The 19,950-nt window shown below is 40.1% G+C and overlaps 1 protein-coding gene across 1 annotated transcript in view; it reads right to left on the bottom strand.

The window, feature by feature from the left end:
* ssh1a (slingshot protein phosphatase 1a) overlaps nt 1-11,917 on the bottom strand; it is a 39,703-nt gene extending 27,786 nt beyond the window's left edge. The window contains exons 1-2 of the mRNA XM_062051290.1: nt 10,919-11,917; nt 9,287-9,324 (exon numbers count right to left, since the gene is read on the bottom strand). Coding sequence (XP_061907274.1) covers nt 9,287-9,324; nt 10,919-10,999 — 119 coding nt within the window. The 5' untranslated portion in view covers nt 11,000-11,917. The remainder of the gene's footprint in view (nt 1-9,286; nt 9,325-10,918) is intronic.
* Between the last annotated feature and the right edge of the window lie 8,033 nt (nt 11,918-19,950).

Genomic DNA, 19,950 nt, shown 5'->3' with positions numbered 1-19,950 from the left:
TCATCCTTCCTCACGATGTACTGTAAGTCTTTGTGACTGTTCCATTGCACCTATTTGCTCATACAGTACACTATGTTGTGAAACACAGCAATTTTCCTTCCTACCCAATTTATTACTAAAACCTCAGCTATTGTTATCTTGTCAAGCCTTGCCTATACTTGTTTTTAATATTTAAGTTTTACATAATAACCAGCCCACAAAAAAGCTAAAAAAAAACAAAAAAAACATAGCAAATATGTGTTGTTAGGCATTGTTAGTCAGTGATAGAAGTGTTAAGTTAGTTTAATAATTATTTAGTTCTGGGTCTGGACACTACAGCCCTACTAATGTTAAACTATTTTAAATATTGTATTAAAACTTGAAGCAGAGACAGAAATTTTCCTTTTAAACTCAAGTCATTATGACTGAGCCTTACTTGCATGTTTGCCAGTGTGACAAATAAGTAAGTGATGATAGTTGCCAGTTTAAAGAGCATTGACTTCACTCACATGCACTGTATCTCTGTATTCTCCACAAAACATGGTAGCATCTTCATCACAACCTCCTGAATGGGTTTTACAACCAGATGCATCCTCTTCGATACACATGCCACTTCCTCTCTATCAGCCTTTAGGAAAAAGGTCCGTTGGGTCCTGTTTTGGACCTGGTCTATTGAATGACAGACAGTTTGGACTTATCAGTGCCGCTCAGAGCTGAACTCTTAAGACTCCACCGCCTCTGTTGCCCCTCCCTCCCGAGCTGAACTCTTAAGACTCCACCGCCTCTGTTGCCCCTCCCTCCCGAGCTGAACTCTTACGACTCCACCGCCTCTGTTGCCCCTCCCTCCCCTGAGCATGTGTGTCTCCAACTGGATGAAAAAGCTGCAGTTTCCAACCGCCGTGTGAAGCCAACACTACAGTGCTTGTCTAACCTGCCTGTCTGTGACAACATCCGACAACTAATAAATGAGGTTTTCATTCCAAATTAGCAAACTTACATTAGTTTAGAAAAAACAGACAGGTTTTCATTATTGAAGATGTTTTATAAACACATTAACATATATTCCCTTCATTTTTGAGTCTCTTTGCGCATGCAAATTGTTTTTCAAAAAATGTAGCTAATTAATCCACAGCATCCCTGTGATTAATCAGATTATATAGTTTTGTTTTTCACAACACGTTTATGAACACAAATAGAAGAATGCTATCTTTACCTGTCAACAGTGATGGTGCTAGCTATGTATGCTTTATTCCTGACAAATTAAAATCTGAAAGGACGCAGGAAAAGTGCTATTTATACATACATTTTCCCATGAAAAACATTAGGGGGACAATTCGCGTTTAAAATCACTGTAACTAGCAAAAGAAACCTTGTTGTCAGCAGGTTATAAAAGAGCAGATTTAACTTGTGCTTTAAATGTGCGTTTCTATACTTGTTTGGCGACCTGTTATTTTATTTCATGATGGATCGACCCCGAAGGGGACAAGCGGTAGAAAATGGATGGATGGATAAATTGTAACATGTTCTTATTGGTTACATTGACCTTGTCTATATTGCTATTTCAATAATTGTTTTGGTTTACATCATAACAAAACAGGGACATTTATAAAGGTTGGGAATGTTTTGTTTGTTAATTATGACCATATCATAACATACCACCATCAAATGGGTTTCACGCTACAATTGAAGAAAAATAGAAAAACTTTTTTATTTTTTTAAATTGGGGCCCATTGAATTTCCCGGGGTCAAACTCTACTCACCACCAGGGACTCACTGCAATGAAAACATATCAAAATCACTGCCTGTTAACAATTGCATTTCAAAATAAGGGAAATTTCTTGGGAAAAAGGGGAGAATTAGGGAAACACAAATCCTCTGGCGGAAAACAAGATGATTGACAGGTATGCATCTCATGAGTCGACAGATTGGACGGTAGTGTTTCCTCAAATCTCAAAGCTTGGCCAAAGTGTGGAAGGCAAGAGCGGTGAGAACTGGCAATCACCCAAAACTCTCAAATCTCATTATACAATGGCTAATAAGGGAGGGATTATCTGTTGCCTCCACTGGCCACCTCTAACTCACAGGTACTCAAAAAAGTTTCATAGAGCAGCAAAATCATCCCTGTTCATACAGTATGCAAACACAGCTAACAATTATATTCAATGATCCTTTATTGTGACTACGGTAACTCAACACAAGCACGCATTTTCTTCCATCGTTGGTCTGTAGAACTTTATAGAACTGCTTATTTCAGTGCCACTGATAGCTGCATGTTTATGTTGGCCTCCCAATGTCATCATTATCAAAGTCAGGCCCAAACAGCAAGCTAAATACTCCTTCTTAGCAGTGATTTAGCTGTCCCTCAACAAACTGCTATCTAAGCACTGTGCAAGATCAGAACAATCTGATCTTAACAATAAATACTTCTGACAAATACAAGCCACACTACTTAACATGCATGTACTAGTGGTTTAATTGCATGACTTAGCACAAGAGTATTTGCGCAATGGTTGCAATCTTGAGGCAAGACAGGACTTGCCTGCGTGTTGCTTTGGGTCAGTCAATGCAGAGACAGTTGCAAACCTTACTGCACAACAATGACACATTCATCTTGAGGCAATTATTGTTCTAGGTATTCAAAACTAGTTAAGAAAGTTTACAAACCTTACAAAAATGTAACTAAGAATGAATAGTATCAGAAGCATTATAACTGAAGACCATTTATTTGTCAACAATTTCATTTAAGAGCAGTGTTGGGTTAGTTACTGAAAATCAGTAACTAGTTACAATTACTAGTTACTTAATTTCAAAAGTAACTCAGTTACTTACACCAAAAAGTAATGCGTTACTGTGAAAAGTAACTATTTAGTTACTTTTTCTTCTTCTTTTTTTTTTTAAAGCTCCCATTAATGCCCTTTTAGCCTTCATTTCAGTACTGTTATTGCACTGGAGAATAATACAATCTGTTGATCAACTTGACATGCATTTTTATTTTCCTTTTAACATAATTAATGAAAAACAGTGCAACATAAAAAGGCATTTCTCCTTTCTTTAAACTTGGACCAAGGACCATTAATAAAAAACAACTGAAAGTGCAACATAAGAAGGCACATCATCTTCCTTGAAACATAGATAGTGAAATAAAGCTTGACATCTGGAGTGATGCTGCTGTCTTCCACACTTGGAGCCATGGATTGTAGAATCCTTGTTTTCAGTGGCAGGATCATTGACACAGATGGTGAAGTTTCACTGCTCAGTAGAGATGTAACACTTTTGAGGGGTTGAAGCACCTGGAGGACCTCCTCTGCCACTCTCACATCATCAGACAGGTTGATGATGTCTTTGACATTTGTCTGCAGGGTGTTGTGGGTCAATGCAGAGTATATAGCTGCCTGCTGCTCCAACATATCATAAGTGGAGTTCCACCTCGTTGGGACATCATGTATGAGCTTTATGAGTAGGCAGCTTTAGCATTTCTTGCTTTGTCTTAAGCACATGAGCAGCTGTTGTGCTTTGGTGGAAGTAGGTAACCTCCTTCCTGATCCTCCCAAGGAGGCGCTCCATCCTATTGACTGAGATGTGATGCCAAATTCACTACTTGCACTACCTGTGGTCGCAGTCCTGCCTCATTCACTGCAATTATTTGATTTTTGGCATTATCACGTGACTTGGATATTTTTATCCTCCATTCCTCCACTGCTTGTGTCAGTACCTGCGCAAGGGGACTCTGGTAGAGGGGGCGTGTCTTCTCATCTGCCAGTCTGCTGTGATGAAGTGAGCGCTTATCGTCACATAGTTCCCCAGGACGTCCACCCTTCTGTCATGAGCGCAACAGATGATGCTCGGGATAGTTCATCATCCACAACTTTTTTCTTCTCCTGCTCATAAAGATCTGGCAAAATCTTATCGCTGAAGTGGTTGCGCGACGGGATGTCGTAACGTGGCTCAAGCACGTTCAGCATGTGTTTAAAAGCCTCGTTTTGCACAACCGAGTCTGCACCTATAAACACACCGATTAAATGGCGCGGGGCGTTCAAGCTCCTCCGTTACTCCACTCGCCATGACCACGCTGTGTGTGGACTGAACGTGCGGACACCTTTTTTTTTGTTTCATATATCAAACCGCAGATCACGTGTGTGCCGAACCGAAGACACGCCCCCCCCCCCCCCACCCTCCTCCCCACACCCACAGCCACACCCAGACACACACACACACACACCTCTTTTTTTCTCTCCGGCGTGTGACAGAGGAAGATTCAGAAGAAAGACACCGCAGCGCTTCTGTTTCTAGCCGATACTACATAAAAAATAACGTAAAGTAACGCAGTAACGCATCATGTAGTAACGGTAACTGAGTTACTGAATATAAAAAAATAACGCGTTAGATTACTAGTTACCGGCGAAACTAACGGCGTTACAGTAACGCGTTACCAAGTAACGCGTTAGTCCCAACACTGTTTAAGAGTTATTGCAAGTCAACAAATCCCTCCAATTTACAACCTCTGTGTCTTTGTCTAACATTAAGCTCCTTTTAAAACCGCCCTATGTAGGATTAGGATTTTATTTTTTATTTTTACCCCAATGAGTCACATTGTCACAACTTGTAGGAACGAGTCTCTTTTTCAAATCGAAGAAAATGCCCGAAGGCTACAATTGCTGTCAGAATAAATGCAACAAGTCTTGCTAATAGTATGATAAAACATACAGTATGTACATTTTAGTCCTGAAAATAGAAAAAGCTAAACACAACAAAAGACAATGGAATACTTTTTAAATAATAGACTTGGGCGTTCTTTAAATAGGTGACTTATCATGTGTCTTGCATCATCAGGCTGGCACACCAAATAATTTGTTTTAAAATGAGTCCCCAGTGAATACAGCTTTAAACTCAGTATAACTCCGCATTATCCAAATTGATTAGGAAGACAAATGACCAAGTCAATACAGTGTCCTTTCAAGGTTGCGCCAATCGACTGGCCACCGATTAGTATCGGCCGATTTCCATGACAAAGTATGTGATCAACAAATGCAGATTAATGCCTTTCAATGCCGATCACAGAAACCAATCCCCTTTGGCTCATACTCCCTTTTTTTGGTCACCCGACTGACAGAGCCAGATAGCAGCTAGTTGTGATGAAATTAGGAAAATAACGAAAACAATAATGAAAACAAAAGCACGTTGACTAAAACAATGACGAAATTAGTTGACAATTTAGTCAACGAATAGAAACGAGATGAAAAGATTGACAGACGAAATCCAATCATATTTAATTTCGTCTGTAGGTGGGTTGTGATAACTCAATGACGACAACCTTCTTTGTGTACGTATACTTTACTGAGTTTAAGTTCAGGGAACACAATAACAAACCGGCCACTGCCGTTCACATAACAGACTAACCACCGGAGCCCGCGCATAGAGCAATGCATGCTGGGAGTTACCGTAAATACACTAAAAGAGTGTACCATAATAATGCGCAATGCAAAAACAGAACATTTACAGGTTGGAGAAAATAGCCAATCACAGTTGCATGTGGGAGAGAGTCGGGTAGAAAAGCACAAATGGTATCCAATCAAAGGGTATACAATCAGAACTAACATATTTAAAAATGTCCACTGTTTTGATTTTTCACCCGGAAAACAAGAGGCAATAAAAGACGTCAATACAATATGTATCCCACACTGGAAAGAAAGAGAAGAGAAGACATATGGACGCACTTCCCCTTTTGCCGGTAGACAACAAAACCACTTGTAAACCCTCTGGCTCCATTTTCTACGGTAAAAATACAACCGAACTTGAAGCGCCATCTGCAGACTAACCATCAGGACATCTTCGCAACAGTAAGTAGGCCGAAGATAATATTTTGAAATAACTCATAATGTACTGAATTACTGTTCCTATTAAAGACGGTAGAGCAGGAGTCCGAAAAATTATGCCGCGATTTTACCCACCAATTTAATAAGATACCTGTACAGTGCAATTTATGATGTCCTCGCCACACTGTTCAGCTATTAATTGCACAACTTGACAACCCAAAAGAGAATATTTGTCATTTTTCGAGCTTACACAAAGAAAGACAGCCATGTGAGACATATATACATTAGTTTATAACTTGCTGTATTTACACGAGACAGTGGCCAAGAAGACGTCCATTATCATGGACTCTCAGTGTAGTTATACACAATATAGAATAAAACTAGTTTATTTCTTTATATGACTATAAACATGCACACATATTTTCATGCACTGTACTGTTCTTTTTTTTTTTTTTAGCAAACTATAGATCAGTGATATTTTGTTGTTGTCATAATTTTCTAAATAAATGGTAGACCTTCATGATAAAATGTACACATTACATTTTATTGAAGGAACAGCAAATAGTTACAGTGTTATTGAACATAATATTAAAACTATGATTTCTCTATGCCCTCCAAATTGCCAACAGTTCATGTATACAACTATATACAATAATGTAACACTGAATTATAGCAGTTCGAGATATTCTTAATATTAAGGTTTGAGCGTCAAATACATGTTTATGTTCTATTTCCTTTATTTGCTGTTAAATGAATACTATTATTTTAATACAAGTGTACACACTGCGCATAATTTTGTTTTACACTCTGCTCAGAGCAAGTGAACACCTTGTACCCCGCACATTCTCAGCTCGTTTGCTTAATAAAATGGCGGACGATCTGCTCAACAATTTTCGTTATACACTCTCTTGAATGCACGTTCTGAAATTAACTGAAAAAAATATGAGGCTTTAATTAGTCTCTTAGACTGAATTGATTCTGAAATAATGTGATGCACCATATTCACATTTAGTGAAATGCATCTGTATATGCTAAGTTATGCAGAGTTGATTCATTACATTGTACAGTAATTTTAATAACCTTAACATAAGTGGTGTAAGTGTCGTTGAAACTTACACTTTGTCCAACAGTTAAAGAACAACATTTCTCAACCAGCTATTGCGAGGAATTTAGGGATTTCACCATCTACGGTCCGTAATATCATCAAAAGGTTCAGAGAATCTGGAGAAATCACTGCATGTAAACGGCAATGCCCGTGACCTTCGATCTCTCAGGCAGTACTGCATCAAAAATCGACATCAGTGTGTAAAGGATATCACCACATGGGCTCAGGAACATTTCAGAAAACTACTGTCAGTTCCTACAGTTTGTTGCTACATCTGTAAATGCAAGTTAAAACTTTTCTATGCAAAGTGAAAGCCATTTATCCACAACACACAGAAACGCCGCCGGCTTCGCTGGGCCCGAGCTCATCTAAGATGGACTGATGCAAAGTGGAAAAGTGTTCTGTTGTCTGACGAGTCCACATTTCAAATTGTTTTTGGAAACTGTGGGCGTCATGTCCTCCGGACCAAAGAGGAAAAGAGCCATACGGACTGTTATAGGCGCAAAGTTCAAAAGCCAGCATCAGTGATGGAATGGGGGTGCATTAGTTCCCAAGGCATGGGTAACTTACACATCTGTGAAGGCACCATTAATGCTAAAAGGTACATACAGGTTTTGGAGCAACATATTTTTCATGGACGCCCCTGCTTATTTCAGCAAGACAATAACAAGCCACATTCTGCACGTGTTACAACAGCGTGGCTTCGTAGTAAAAGAGTGCGGGTACTAGACTGGCCTGCTTGTAGTCCAGACCTGTCTCTCATTGAAAATGTGTGGCGAAATTACGAAGTGTAAAATACGACAACGGAGCCACCGGACTGTTGAACAATGTAAGCTGTACATCAAGCAAGAATGGGAAAGAATTCCATCTGAAAAGCTTCAAAAATTGGTCTTCTCAGTTCCCAAACATTTACTGAGTGTTGTTAAAAGGAAAAGCGATGTACACATAAAAATACCCCTGTGCCAACTTTTTTGCAATGTGTTGCTGCCATTAAATTCTAAGTTAATGATTATTTGCAAAAAAAATTAAGTTTCTCAGTTCGAACATTAAATATCTTGTCTTTGCAGTATATTCAATTGAATATAAGTTGAAAAGGATTTGCAAATCATTGTATTCTGTTTTTGTTTACACTCCAGATACAGGGTAGACATTCAGCACTGAAAACTATATCTTACCATCATTTTAGGGGGTTTATGATTAGATTTCTTACAATTTATCAAGCAAGTAATAAAAAGGCAAACACCTTCCAAAATGTAAATTCTCTAACAATTACAGTGTAAGTCTTTCAGCCCTAATTACATTTTTATAAATGGATCGGAAATTCAGACATTTAATCAAATGTGTCGTTTCTTCTTTTTTGACTCTTGTGCTGTCATTAGGGTTCACTAAATTGTTCAAATGCTCAAAGGCAGATCTTGCCAATCAACACTGCCATCAAGCATCAGGCGAGAGAAGGGCAACAGTTGACCTATCTTAGGCTTTGTTCACACTCCAGGGTATGATGCTCAATACGTATTATGTTTATTTTGATAATTTTATGAAAAATATGTGACTTCTATGCGTGTTTAATGTAAATAGAATGCGCATAAAGCATGACGTCATACACGGAGCCCTGTGTTTAGGCTGATTTGAGTCGTGTCCGTCCTGGTGCATTTGTGGCAATTTTAAGGACTTTGTGCGACCGGAATCAACATTTATTGTTTCACGTAGGAGATAAAGGAAGAAAAGGGTAAGAATTTTGACTATAGCCGTTTGTTGGGCACTTTTTGTGACGTCTTTAGTCTCTAACAAGGGTGTGAATGAGGAGTCATAACAAGCCAAAGTAAACAATTATTAATAGGAAATTAATAACTACGTTAATTAGTCTAGAGAGAGGATAATACAACAGAAACTGTTGGTGTGTCAGCATTGTCGCAGCCAGCACACACGTGAGAAGACAATCGGATCGATACATAAATCTGCGGTGTCAATACCAAAAGTAGTGTCTGTAAATGATCGATACTAGAGTGATTAGTTCAATATTTTTATTTTATACCATAAAATCTTAATTTTGGTTAATGTTTACAAACTCAGGTAATAATTCCATGGAGACAAGAGGACTGTGAGAGCAAAAACCAAATGATTTAAATGTGTAGTCTTTGCTTTTGTATAATCATTGTTTACTAGTGATTTAGTATAAGAAATACATGACAATAAGGAACTAGTTTAGATTTTGTGTTGATACTTTGAAACTGACAACAGCATTCACCACAAAAAAAGTGAAAAATGCACAGTTAATACACGTGATCGGTATTGGCCGATCACATTCATGGATGATCGGTATCAGAATCGGCAGTATGAAACCCACCAACTGACATGCAGTGTGACTGTAGCCTTAGACTCATCTTACCTTTGATTCATCCGTCGTTCATCTTCACTCCCAAAATCCTGCAATACAGAAAATCATGACCATGTGAATATTATCATCTTATCACGTGAATGATTAAACATGACTCAGAGCGTCGCAGATATTTATGGTGAATTACAAGTGTACAGCAGAAACAAATACACCCATTAGGTACATCTGCACAGACCGGGCTGATGCAATACAAGAACTGCATCAAAGATTATTTGACAAAGACGCTAATGCCCTTCTTTTAGTATCCAAATAGCGTATACGGGTGTCCTTAATGGAGTGGCTGGTGAGTGGATACGCAGATGGAAAGAGTTGTTTATTTATAATCATCCTTCCTTAAGTACAACATATGTCATCCTATGCTATTAAACTATGAGGTGAAACAAACGTAAAGAAGGACTATTCTACATTTGCATCAGTTACATTTCTTGTTTACGCTCTCCTTTTTCCTGCAGTAGTACTCAACCACTGCACCCAGCCCTCATGAGTAGATGACATCATGGCTGCAGCAGCTTTAACTATTCCATGTCACTGGACGTCTGTGGCCTGCTCCAACCTCTCCAGCGTGACAGACACCTGATCAAATAGTATATCTAGATAAAGCAGGGGCTGCCAGCTAAAATGCAAACTACTACTGTATAATAGCCGTATGTTTAATACCAGTGTATTCATGTAAAGTTATCAGTTTAATATCTGCATGGCCCTAACACTTAAAAAGCTGATATTGATCTAAGAAGTTGTGTTCCTGTTGAGCAGTTTGAGGTGATCTAGTGTACGCTCACCATCACATTGACAATTTAGTAAGATCCAATACTAAAACAGTCTGACAGAATGTTATCAACAGGTTGTTGTTTGTATCGTACCAAAAGCAGCTGCTAATATTGCATCTCTCAGTAGCTAAATCAGGTGAAAATATAAGAACCATGCAACTTCATGATGCAGTGTTGTTAACTACAGTGTTTATAGCACAGTACTGGTGTTTGTTAAACTTGGTAGTTGGCGCCCCCACTCGGTAGTGAAGATGAGGCTATTAACTGTGTTTTCAAATAGAAAGGGGAAGTTACTGTCATTCTGAGATTTACGTAACTGACAAGTTCACCAGACAAGCCCATAAATGACACAAAAAAGCCATTATGAGACACTTTGAGAAGACTTCCGCATGGAATGGTCTATATATATACTTCCCCACACGAAGCCAACTGTCTCTAACATTCAACACCGTATCACCAATCGATGGAATCAAACCAGAACTAGTTTCTAAGATAGAATGTGAAACAGTGGATAAATGGCATTTAAATTAAATGACAGTGTCACGTTCACTGTTAGCCAGTCACGTCACGAAATAGCTTAGCTACATCGCTCTACACCATACACATTATTTTAATTACACCCCTAACCACATATATAAACAATTCAAGAATAATGGCTTCTAAATGTTTATACAAAAAAAGGCATTTAAAAGCAGTGTTGGCTAGCATTCTATGCTAACGAGCATCTAACGGTAGCTCGTGTTAGCTCAAAGCAAAGCGGCCTTCTGTCTCCGGCAAACCTCCTCAGAATTGCCCCTCAAACACGTCGACACACCCCGGAATTATTATGGATTTGTCCGCCTGGGACGGAACTGACCTCGCCCGCCGTCGTCGTCGCTGTGCTGGCGGAGGACGCGGCGCTGGGGGTCGGGGACCGCTGCAGAGTGACCAACGCCATGGCTGGAAGCTGAGGATGCACCGGCGGCCCCTGTGGCCTAGTGAGCTGCTAGCTGCCCGGCTAACGATCCACTGATGGATGGAGGGAAGGAGGGAGGGAGGGAGGAAGCCATAGGAAGTGATGCGTTCATGGACCACGCCATGCACTTACCGTTGATTGGTAAAAAAAATATACGATTCGAACAACGTTGTTTCCTCATATTACCTTTGGAAATATTTGAATTGTATTTATAGATATTGATAAAAATCATAATTTGCATCTATACCCTTCAAACTCACCTCGATCTAAATTATTTGATAAACTTGAAAACAAGTATGCGTTCATGGACCACGCCATGCACTCACCATTGATTGGTAAAAATTACGATTCGTGAGTGTGAATGTTGTCTGTCTATCTGTGTTGGCCCTGTGATGAGGTGGCGACTTCCCCGCGACACCGAAAGAGACAAGCGGTAGAAATGGATGGATGGATGGATGGATGGATGGATGGAAGGATGGATGGACAACGTTGTTTTCTCACCTTTGAAAATATTTGAATTGTAATTATAGATATTGATCAAAATCATAATTTGCTTCTATACCCTTCAAACTCACCTCGATCTAAATTATTTGAGTAAACTTGAAAACAAGTATTTAACTGCTTATATTATGAATGTCTGTTAGGAAGTGATGCGTTCATGGACCACGCCATGCACTCACCATTGATTGGTAAAAATTGCGATTCGTGAGTGTGAATGTTGTCTGTCTATCTGTGTTGGCCCTGTGATGAGGTGGCGACTTCCCCGCGACCCCGAAAGGGACAAGCGATAGCAAATGGATGGATGGATGGACAACGTTGTTTTCTCATATTACCTTTGGAAATATTTGAATTGAATATTATAGATATGGATCAACATCATAATTAGCTTCTAAACCCTTCAAACTCAAAATTGTTTGAGTAAACTTGAAAACAAGTATTTAACTTCTTATATTATGAATGTCTGTTAGGAAGTCATGCGTCCATGGACCACGCCATATGCACATACCATTGATTGGTAAAAATTACGATTCGTGAGTGTGAATGTTGTCTGTCCATCTGTGTTGGCCCTGTGATGAGATGGCGACTTCCCCGCGACCCGAAAGGGACAAGCGGTAGACAATGGATGGATGGATGGACAACGTTGTTTTCTCATATTACCTTTGGAAATATTTGAATTGAATAGTATAGATATTGATCAAAATCATAATTAGCTTCTAAACCCTTCAAACTCACCTTCATCTAAATTATTTGAGTAAACTTGAAAACAAGTATTTAACTGCTTATATTATGAATGTCTGTTAGGAAGTGATGCGTTCATGCCACGCCATGCACTTACCACCCATCCATCCATTTTCTACCCCTTGTCCCTTTCTGGGGTCGCGGGGGTTGCTGGAGCCTATCTCAGCTGCATTCGGGCGGAAGGCGGAATACACCCTGGACAAGTCGCCATCGCAGGGCCAACACAGATAGACAGACAACATTCACACTCACATTCACACACTAGGGCCAATTTAGTGTTGCCAATCAACCTACCCCCAGGTGCATGTTTTTGGCGGTGGGAGGAAGCCGGAGTACCCGGAGAGAACCCACGCAGTCACGGGGAGAACATGCAAACTCCACACAGAAAGATCCAGAGCCCGGGATTGAACCCAGGACTGCTCAGGACCTTCGTATTGTGAGGCACATGCACTAACCCCTGTTCCATGCACTTACCATTGATTGGAAAAAATTACAATTCGAACAACGTTGTTTCCTCATATTACCTTTGGAAATATTTGAATTTAATACTATAGATATTGATCAAAATCATAATTTGCTTCTATACCCTTCAAACTCACCTCGATCTAAATTATTTGAGTAAACATGAAAACAAGTATTTAACTGCTTATATTATGAATGTCTGTTAGGAAGTGATGCGTTCATGGACCACGCCATGCACTTACCCATTGATTGATAAAAAAATATGATTCGAACAACGTTGTTTTCTCATATTACCTTTGGAAATATTTGAATTGAATATTATAGATATTGATCAAAATCATAATTTGCTTCTATACCCTTCAAACTCACCTCGATCTAAATTATTTGAGTAAACTTGAAAACAAGTATTTAACTGCTTATATTATGAATGTATGTTATACTTTGAATGAATTTATTATCTATAAATACTGCAAACATAGCCTACTTATGAAATTAATATATTGGTTTCCCCATCATATTCTTGCGCGCTAATTATTATATAATAATCCAGAGGTGGGTACCCTACATTTACTCTGATACATTTATTTACTTTTTGGGTACTTGTCTATATAGTTTTTAAGCAACATAGTATTTGTGCGAAGTAGAACGCTACTTTTACTCCGTTACTTTGAGTTTCATTCAGATCACTGCATTTATTTATACCGCCATAATATTTGTTTACAATATATTGCTGCTTGCAAAGAAGAATTGCTAGGGAAAATCCTTCCAGATGGCACTATCACATTGTCACTGTTTCACCAATCCAATGCTTCTTAATAATTTGTTTGTCATGCTTGGCAACATAATTTTTTTCACGCACCCCTGCATACAATTGAGAACCTGATATTATTTGTTATTATATTTATTCGTACAAAGCACTCTATAAGTTGCTGCCATCAGCAACTCAGAAAAAAGGAAAAAAAAATTCACACCTCCTGAATTGAAATCCTAATGAGAACCTGACAATATTTATATATATATTTTTATAACCTCATAACTGGTAAACTGAAGGGTTATGTATGTATTTTTAGGCATCTTTCCTGGTTCAGCCTGTTGATCAATTCAAGCAGTGCTGCCACCTAGCTGGAGGCTTGTGTATTGTTCAAGAATGAAAAAAGACGCTACTGGAAGTCCCTTACCTCTCAGGCCCCCCCTCGACACCTCACTGTGCCCTCCCCAAAGTAAGCACTAGTGACATTTGACTCCTTTTCACCAATCAAACGGCGTCACACGACCCTACTGAAACTACACACTGTAAAAAGTGACATGATGTCAGACGAGGTAGCACAACTCTTCAATGTTTAGTACAAACTGAGAAAAATAACATTCATATCACGTGCTGTCATCTGTGTCAGTAGAAATGTTCACGTTTTAGCCTATACAAGAATTCAACTTCCAACTCGAGAAAACACGTTGCAGTAAGTTGTATAGGTTTTTTTTGTGGGTTTTTTTATGTTTTAACTGCACATATGCGAACATAAGCCCTGTTATAACATCATAAATGCCTGTAAAATGTGCATATTTTGTAGTACATGCTGTGGTAGTATGGTCTGTCTGTCTTACACAAACAAACACACACACACACACACACACACACACGCACACACACACTTACACACACTTTAACTAACTACGCTTGTAGAGCAAGTACCATTAAAAATAGCAACAAAATAAATCTGAAGTTACTTATCAGCTACTCACTACTAAGGATGTAATGATATATCAGGTTATAAGGATATGAAAAAGGGTTAATAAAGAGATATCATAACCATTAACGTTTATGAGCAATTTATAATTTCAAACTGTTAAATTCCCAAACAAAATGAAAATATATATTTTTTTAAAGATCAAAGACAAATAACATTGATCTGTTTCCTTTCTTGCACAAATTTCAAAAATAATTGAAAAACAGGATAGGTTATCTTATAAATACATGTGTAATGCTTACAGGAAGCCAATACAAATACAGAGTTATCATTCCAACATTAATAGCAAATAACAAAATGACAGAGGAAATTAACAAAAGTGTGTGACACAATTAATCATAACATCTTAATAAACACCTTAGAATGGTATGGCATCAGAGGGTCAGGTCTGGTCTTAAATTGGGTAAAAAAGCTGCTTAATGAATAAGTCAATCAATCAATCAATCAATGTTTATTTATATAGCCCTAAATCACAAGTGTCTCAAAGGGCTGTACAAGCCACAACGACATCCTCGGTACAGAGCCCACATACGGGCAAGGAAAAACTCACCCCAGTGGGACGTCGGCGAATGACTATGAGAAACCTTGGAGAGGACCGCATATGTGGGTAACCCCCCCCCTCTAGGGGAGACCGAAAGCAACGGATGTCGAGTGGGTCTGACATAACATTGTGAAAGTCCAGTCCACAGTGGATCCAACACATCAGCGGGAGTCCAGTCCACAGCGGGGCCAACAGGAAACCATCCCGAGCGGAGACGGGTCAGCAGCGCAGAGATGTCCCCAACCGATGCACAGGCTAGTGGTCCACCCGGGGTCCCGGCTCTGGACAGCCAGCACTTCATCCATGGCCACCGGACCTATGCAACTCCCCCTCGCAAGGGACAGGGGAGAAGAGGAGAGAAGAAAAGAAACGGCAGATCAACTGGTCTAAAAAAGGGGGGGTCTATTTAAAGGCTAGATTATACAAATGAGTTTTAAGATGGGACTTAAATGCTTCTACTGAGGTAGCATCTCTAACTGTTACCGGGAGGGCATTCCAGAGTACTGGAGCCCGAATAGAAAACGCTCTATAGCCCGCAGACTTTTTTTTGGCTCTGGGAATCACTAATAAGCCGGAGTTCTTTGAACGCAGATTTCTTGTCGGGACATATGGTACAATACAATCGGCGAGATAGGCTGGAGCTAAACCGTGTAATATTTTATACGTAAGTAGTAAAACCTTAAAGTCGCATCTTAAGTGCACAGGAAGCCAGTGCAAGTGAGCCAGTATAGGCGTAATATGATCAAACTTTCTTGTTTTTGTCAAAAGCCTTGCAGCCGCATTTTGTACCAACTGTAATCTTTTAATGCTAGACATAGGGAGGCCCGAAAATAATACGTTACAGTAATCGAGACGAGACGTAACGAACGCATGAATAATGATCTCAGCGTCGCTAGTGGACAAGATGGAACGAATTTTAGCGATATTACGGAGATGAAAGAAGGCCGTTTTAGTAACACTCTTAATGTGTGACTCAAACGAGAGAGTTGGGTCGAAGATAATACCCAGATTCTTTACCGAGTCTCCTTGTTTAATTGTTTGGTTGTCAAATGTTAAGGTGGTATTATTAAATAGATGTTGGTGTCTAGCAGGACCGATAATCAGCATTTCCGTTTTCTTAGCGTTGAGTTGCAAAAAGTTAGCGGACATCCATTGTTTAATTTCATTAAGACACGCCTCCAGCTGACTACAGTCCGGCGTGTTGGTCAGCTTTAGGGGCATGTAGAGTTGGGTGTCATCAGCATAACAGTGAAAGCTAACACCGTACTTGCGTATGATGTCACCCAGCGGCAGCATGTAAATACTAAAGAGTGCAGGGCCAAGAACCGAACCCTGGGGAACTCCGCACGTTACCTTGACATAGTCCGAGGTCACATTGTTATGGGAGACGCACTGCATCCTGTCAGTAAGATAAGAGTTAAACCAAGACAAGGCTAAGTCTGACATACCAATACGTGTTTTGATACGCTCTAATAAAATATTATGATCGACGGTATCGAAAGCGGCGCTAAGATCAAGAAGCAGCAACATAGATGACGCATCAGAATCCATCGTTAGCAATAGATCATTAGTCATTTTTGCGAGGGCTGTCTCCGTAGAGTGATTTGCCCTGAAACCGGATTGAAAAGGTTCACAGAGATTGTTAGTCACTAAGTGTTCATTTAGCTGCTGTGCAACAGTTTTTTCGAGAATTTTGGAAATAAACGGAAGGTGGGAGACCGGTCGGTAGTTTACCATGAGGTCAGGATCGAGGTTAGGTCTTTTGAGCAGAGGATGAATAACCGCTTTTTTGAATGCTAGGGGAACAGTGCCGGAGGAAAGTGATAAGTTTATAATATTTAACACTGATGGACCTAATAATACAAACAGTTCCTTGATAAGTTTCCCAGGAAGTGGGTCAAGTAAACATGTTGTTTGTTTTATCCCACTTACACGCTGTAATAATTCCTCTAATGTTATTTCATCAAAAATAGAGAGACTATTTTGGAGGGCAGTGTCCGTCGTATATACAGTCGTATTTGTGTTAATAGAGCCCAGTTGTAGCTGGGATGCGTTGTCTTTAATCTCCTTTCTAATGAGTTCAATTTTCTTATTAAAGAAATTCATAAAATCATCTGCCGAGTGGGTGGAGCTACTGGGAGGAGTCCCTTGTTGGGTTAGCGATGCTACTGTACTAAACAGAAATTTAGGATCGTTTTTGTTGAGGCGGATGAGATTTGAGTAGTATTTAGCTTTAGCTAAGGTAAGCATGCGTTTATAAGTTATTAAACTATCACTCCATGCTTGATGGAAAACCTCAAGTTTAGTCGCGCGCCATTTGCGTTCCAGTTTTCTACATGATAATTTATGAGCTCTAATTTCTTCTGTAAACCATGGGGTGCGCCTTTTAGGGGCCCTTTTTTGCTTTAGCGGTGCTATACTATCAATAATTTCGCGCAAGGCATCGTCAAAGTTGTTAGTGAGTTTATCAATAGAGCCGACATAATTTGGGAATGGTGCTATTACCGAAGGCAGTAGGTCAGCAAGAGTCATCGTTGTGGCAGCATTAATGTTGCGGCCGCTATAGCAGTTATTATTATTATTAGCTTGTTGACAAAGAGTCAAAACTTCAAATTTTATAAGGTAATGATCGGACATTACTTTAGTATATGGAAGTATCATAACTTTGGAGGTGGTGACACCCCTGACAAGCACTAGATCTATTGTATTACCGTTGCGATGCGTGGGTTCATGTATTATTTGTGTAAGACCACAGCTATCAATTATGGTTTGGAGCGCCACGCACTGAGGGTCCGATGGGGTATTCATATGGATATTAAAGTCCCCCATTATGATTATATTGTCGGCGTGCGTCACTAGATCAGCAACGAACTCTGAGAATTCACTGATAAAGTCCGAATAGGGCCCAGGGGGGCGGTAGATAACAGCCAGGTCGAGAGGTAGCGGTGTGACAGACCTCATAGTAAGCACCTCAAACGATTTATATTTATTATTTAGGTTAGGGGTAAGGTTGAAATTTTCATTGTATATTAGTGCGACACCCCCTCCCCTTTTAAGAGGGCGGGCAACATGCGCATTCGTATAGTTAGGAGGAGATGCCTCATTGAGCGCAAAAAATTCGTCCGGTTTGAGCCAGGTTTCGCTAAGACCAATGACGTTAAGATTGTTGTCTCTAATGACCTCATTAACCAATAACGCCTTGGGAGACAATGATCTTATGTTTAAAAAGCCCATATTATAGGTATTGGGCTGTTTTGACGAGTTTTTGTTAAGATTATCCGTAGTGGCAATATTAACAATGTTGCGTTTATTATGCGTAGTGCACTTTAAATAGTTTCGACCATATCTAGGAATTGATATGACGGGAATTTTCCGATTGTTTGCTTGGTGCTGCAATAGACTGGACATATCATAATTTGCCACCTCAGTAGAATGCATGTCCACCTCTGACACAGACACAACAGAAAAAACATTATGTGAATTGTGTATTATTCTAAGAGAATTGCTATGCGTACATGGATTATCCAGCCTGGCGCTGGCTAGTTCTAGCTTAACTGACTCCTCACCCGGACTAACAGACATTGTAATTGCCTGTGACCGGGCTTGCTCTAGTGTAGTCAGTCAAGTGAGACTTAAATAGTAGTCTATGTTTCTGGACAGGATGATGGCGCCTTCCTGGTTAGGGTGAAGGCCGTCTCTCATCAGCAAGCCTGGTTTGCCCCAGAAAGAGGGCCAGTTATCAATAAACGTTAGTCCCTGCGTCCTACAGTAGCTAGCCAACCACTTGTTAAGCGAGACTAATCTGCTATATCTCTCATCATTGCCTCTCGCAGGCAGGGGGCCAGAGACAATTACTCGATGCCTGGACATCTTTCTGGCGAGATCACAAGTCCTGGCTATGTTTCTCTTTGTAATCTCTGACTGTCTCATTCTAGTGTCATTGGAGCCAACGTGTACAACTATATTCGCATAATTAGTGGTGCGATTAGCCTGTCGTACGTGTTTACTAGGCCTGTTGCGAGTTAGCTCCCTAAGATTAGCTTCAATGTCAGGTGCTCTGGCCCCGGGGATACACTTTATTGTGGCTGGTTTGCTAAGCTTTATGTTTCGGGTGATGGAGTCCCCTATAACTAAGGTGTGGTGCCCGGTAGACTGGGGTGTAGGACTAGCTAAAGAGCTAAATCTATTATGCGTCTCAACCGGTACACCGTAGCTTGTAGGCCGCTTAGGACTGCTACAAGCTGGGCTAGTTAGCTCGCTACAGCTAACGCTAGCAGATGTGTCCGCAACATCTAAAGTTACGACATTACTCTGCTCTAACTGGCGGACACGGCCCTCTAGCAGAGCCAACCTCTCCGTGAGTATGGTGCAAGACGCGCAGGAAGCCATTACTCACAGTGTTTTCTGTCACCGAGTGAAGTTCCTGCTGTCCTCAGGGAAGTGGTCGCGGTCTGTAGGAGTAGCTTCTTACTGACCCTCCAACGTGTGTGTGTGTGTGTGTGTGTGTGTGTGTGTGTGTGTGTGTGTGTGTGTGTGTGTGTGTGTGTGTGTGTGTGTGTGTGTGTGTGTGTGTGTGTTATAAGGAGCAATATGTGAAGCTAATGCTTAAACCAAAAATAAACAAAAGGTGAGTGCCGCTAAGAAAAGGCATTGAAGCTTTGGGAAGGCTATGCAGAATGAAACTAAAACTGAACTGGCTGCAAAGTAAACAAAAACAGAATGCTGGACGACAGCAAAGACTTACAGCGTATGGAGCAGAGAAGGCGTCCACAAAGTACGTCCATACATGACATAACAAGCAACAATCTCCACACAAATACGGATAACAACAACTGAAATAGTCTTGATTGCTAAAACAAAGTAGGTGCGGGGAATAGGCTCAATGAGGACATGAAACTGCTACAGGAAAATACCAACAAAACAGGAAAAGCCACCAAAATAGGAGC

The sequence above is a fragment of the Entelurus aequoreus genome, linkage group LG06, assembly GCF_033978785.1.
Source record: "Entelurus aequoreus isolate RoL-2023_Sb linkage group LG06, RoL_Eaeq_v1.1, whole genome shotgun sequence".
Classification (NCBI taxonomy): Eukaryota; Metazoa; Chordata; class Actinopteri; order Syngnathiformes; family Syngnathidae; genus Entelurus; species Entelurus aequoreus.
The sequence above is the reverse complement of the archived record's forward strand: the minus strand, read 5'-3'. Positions and strand labels throughout refer to the sequence as shown.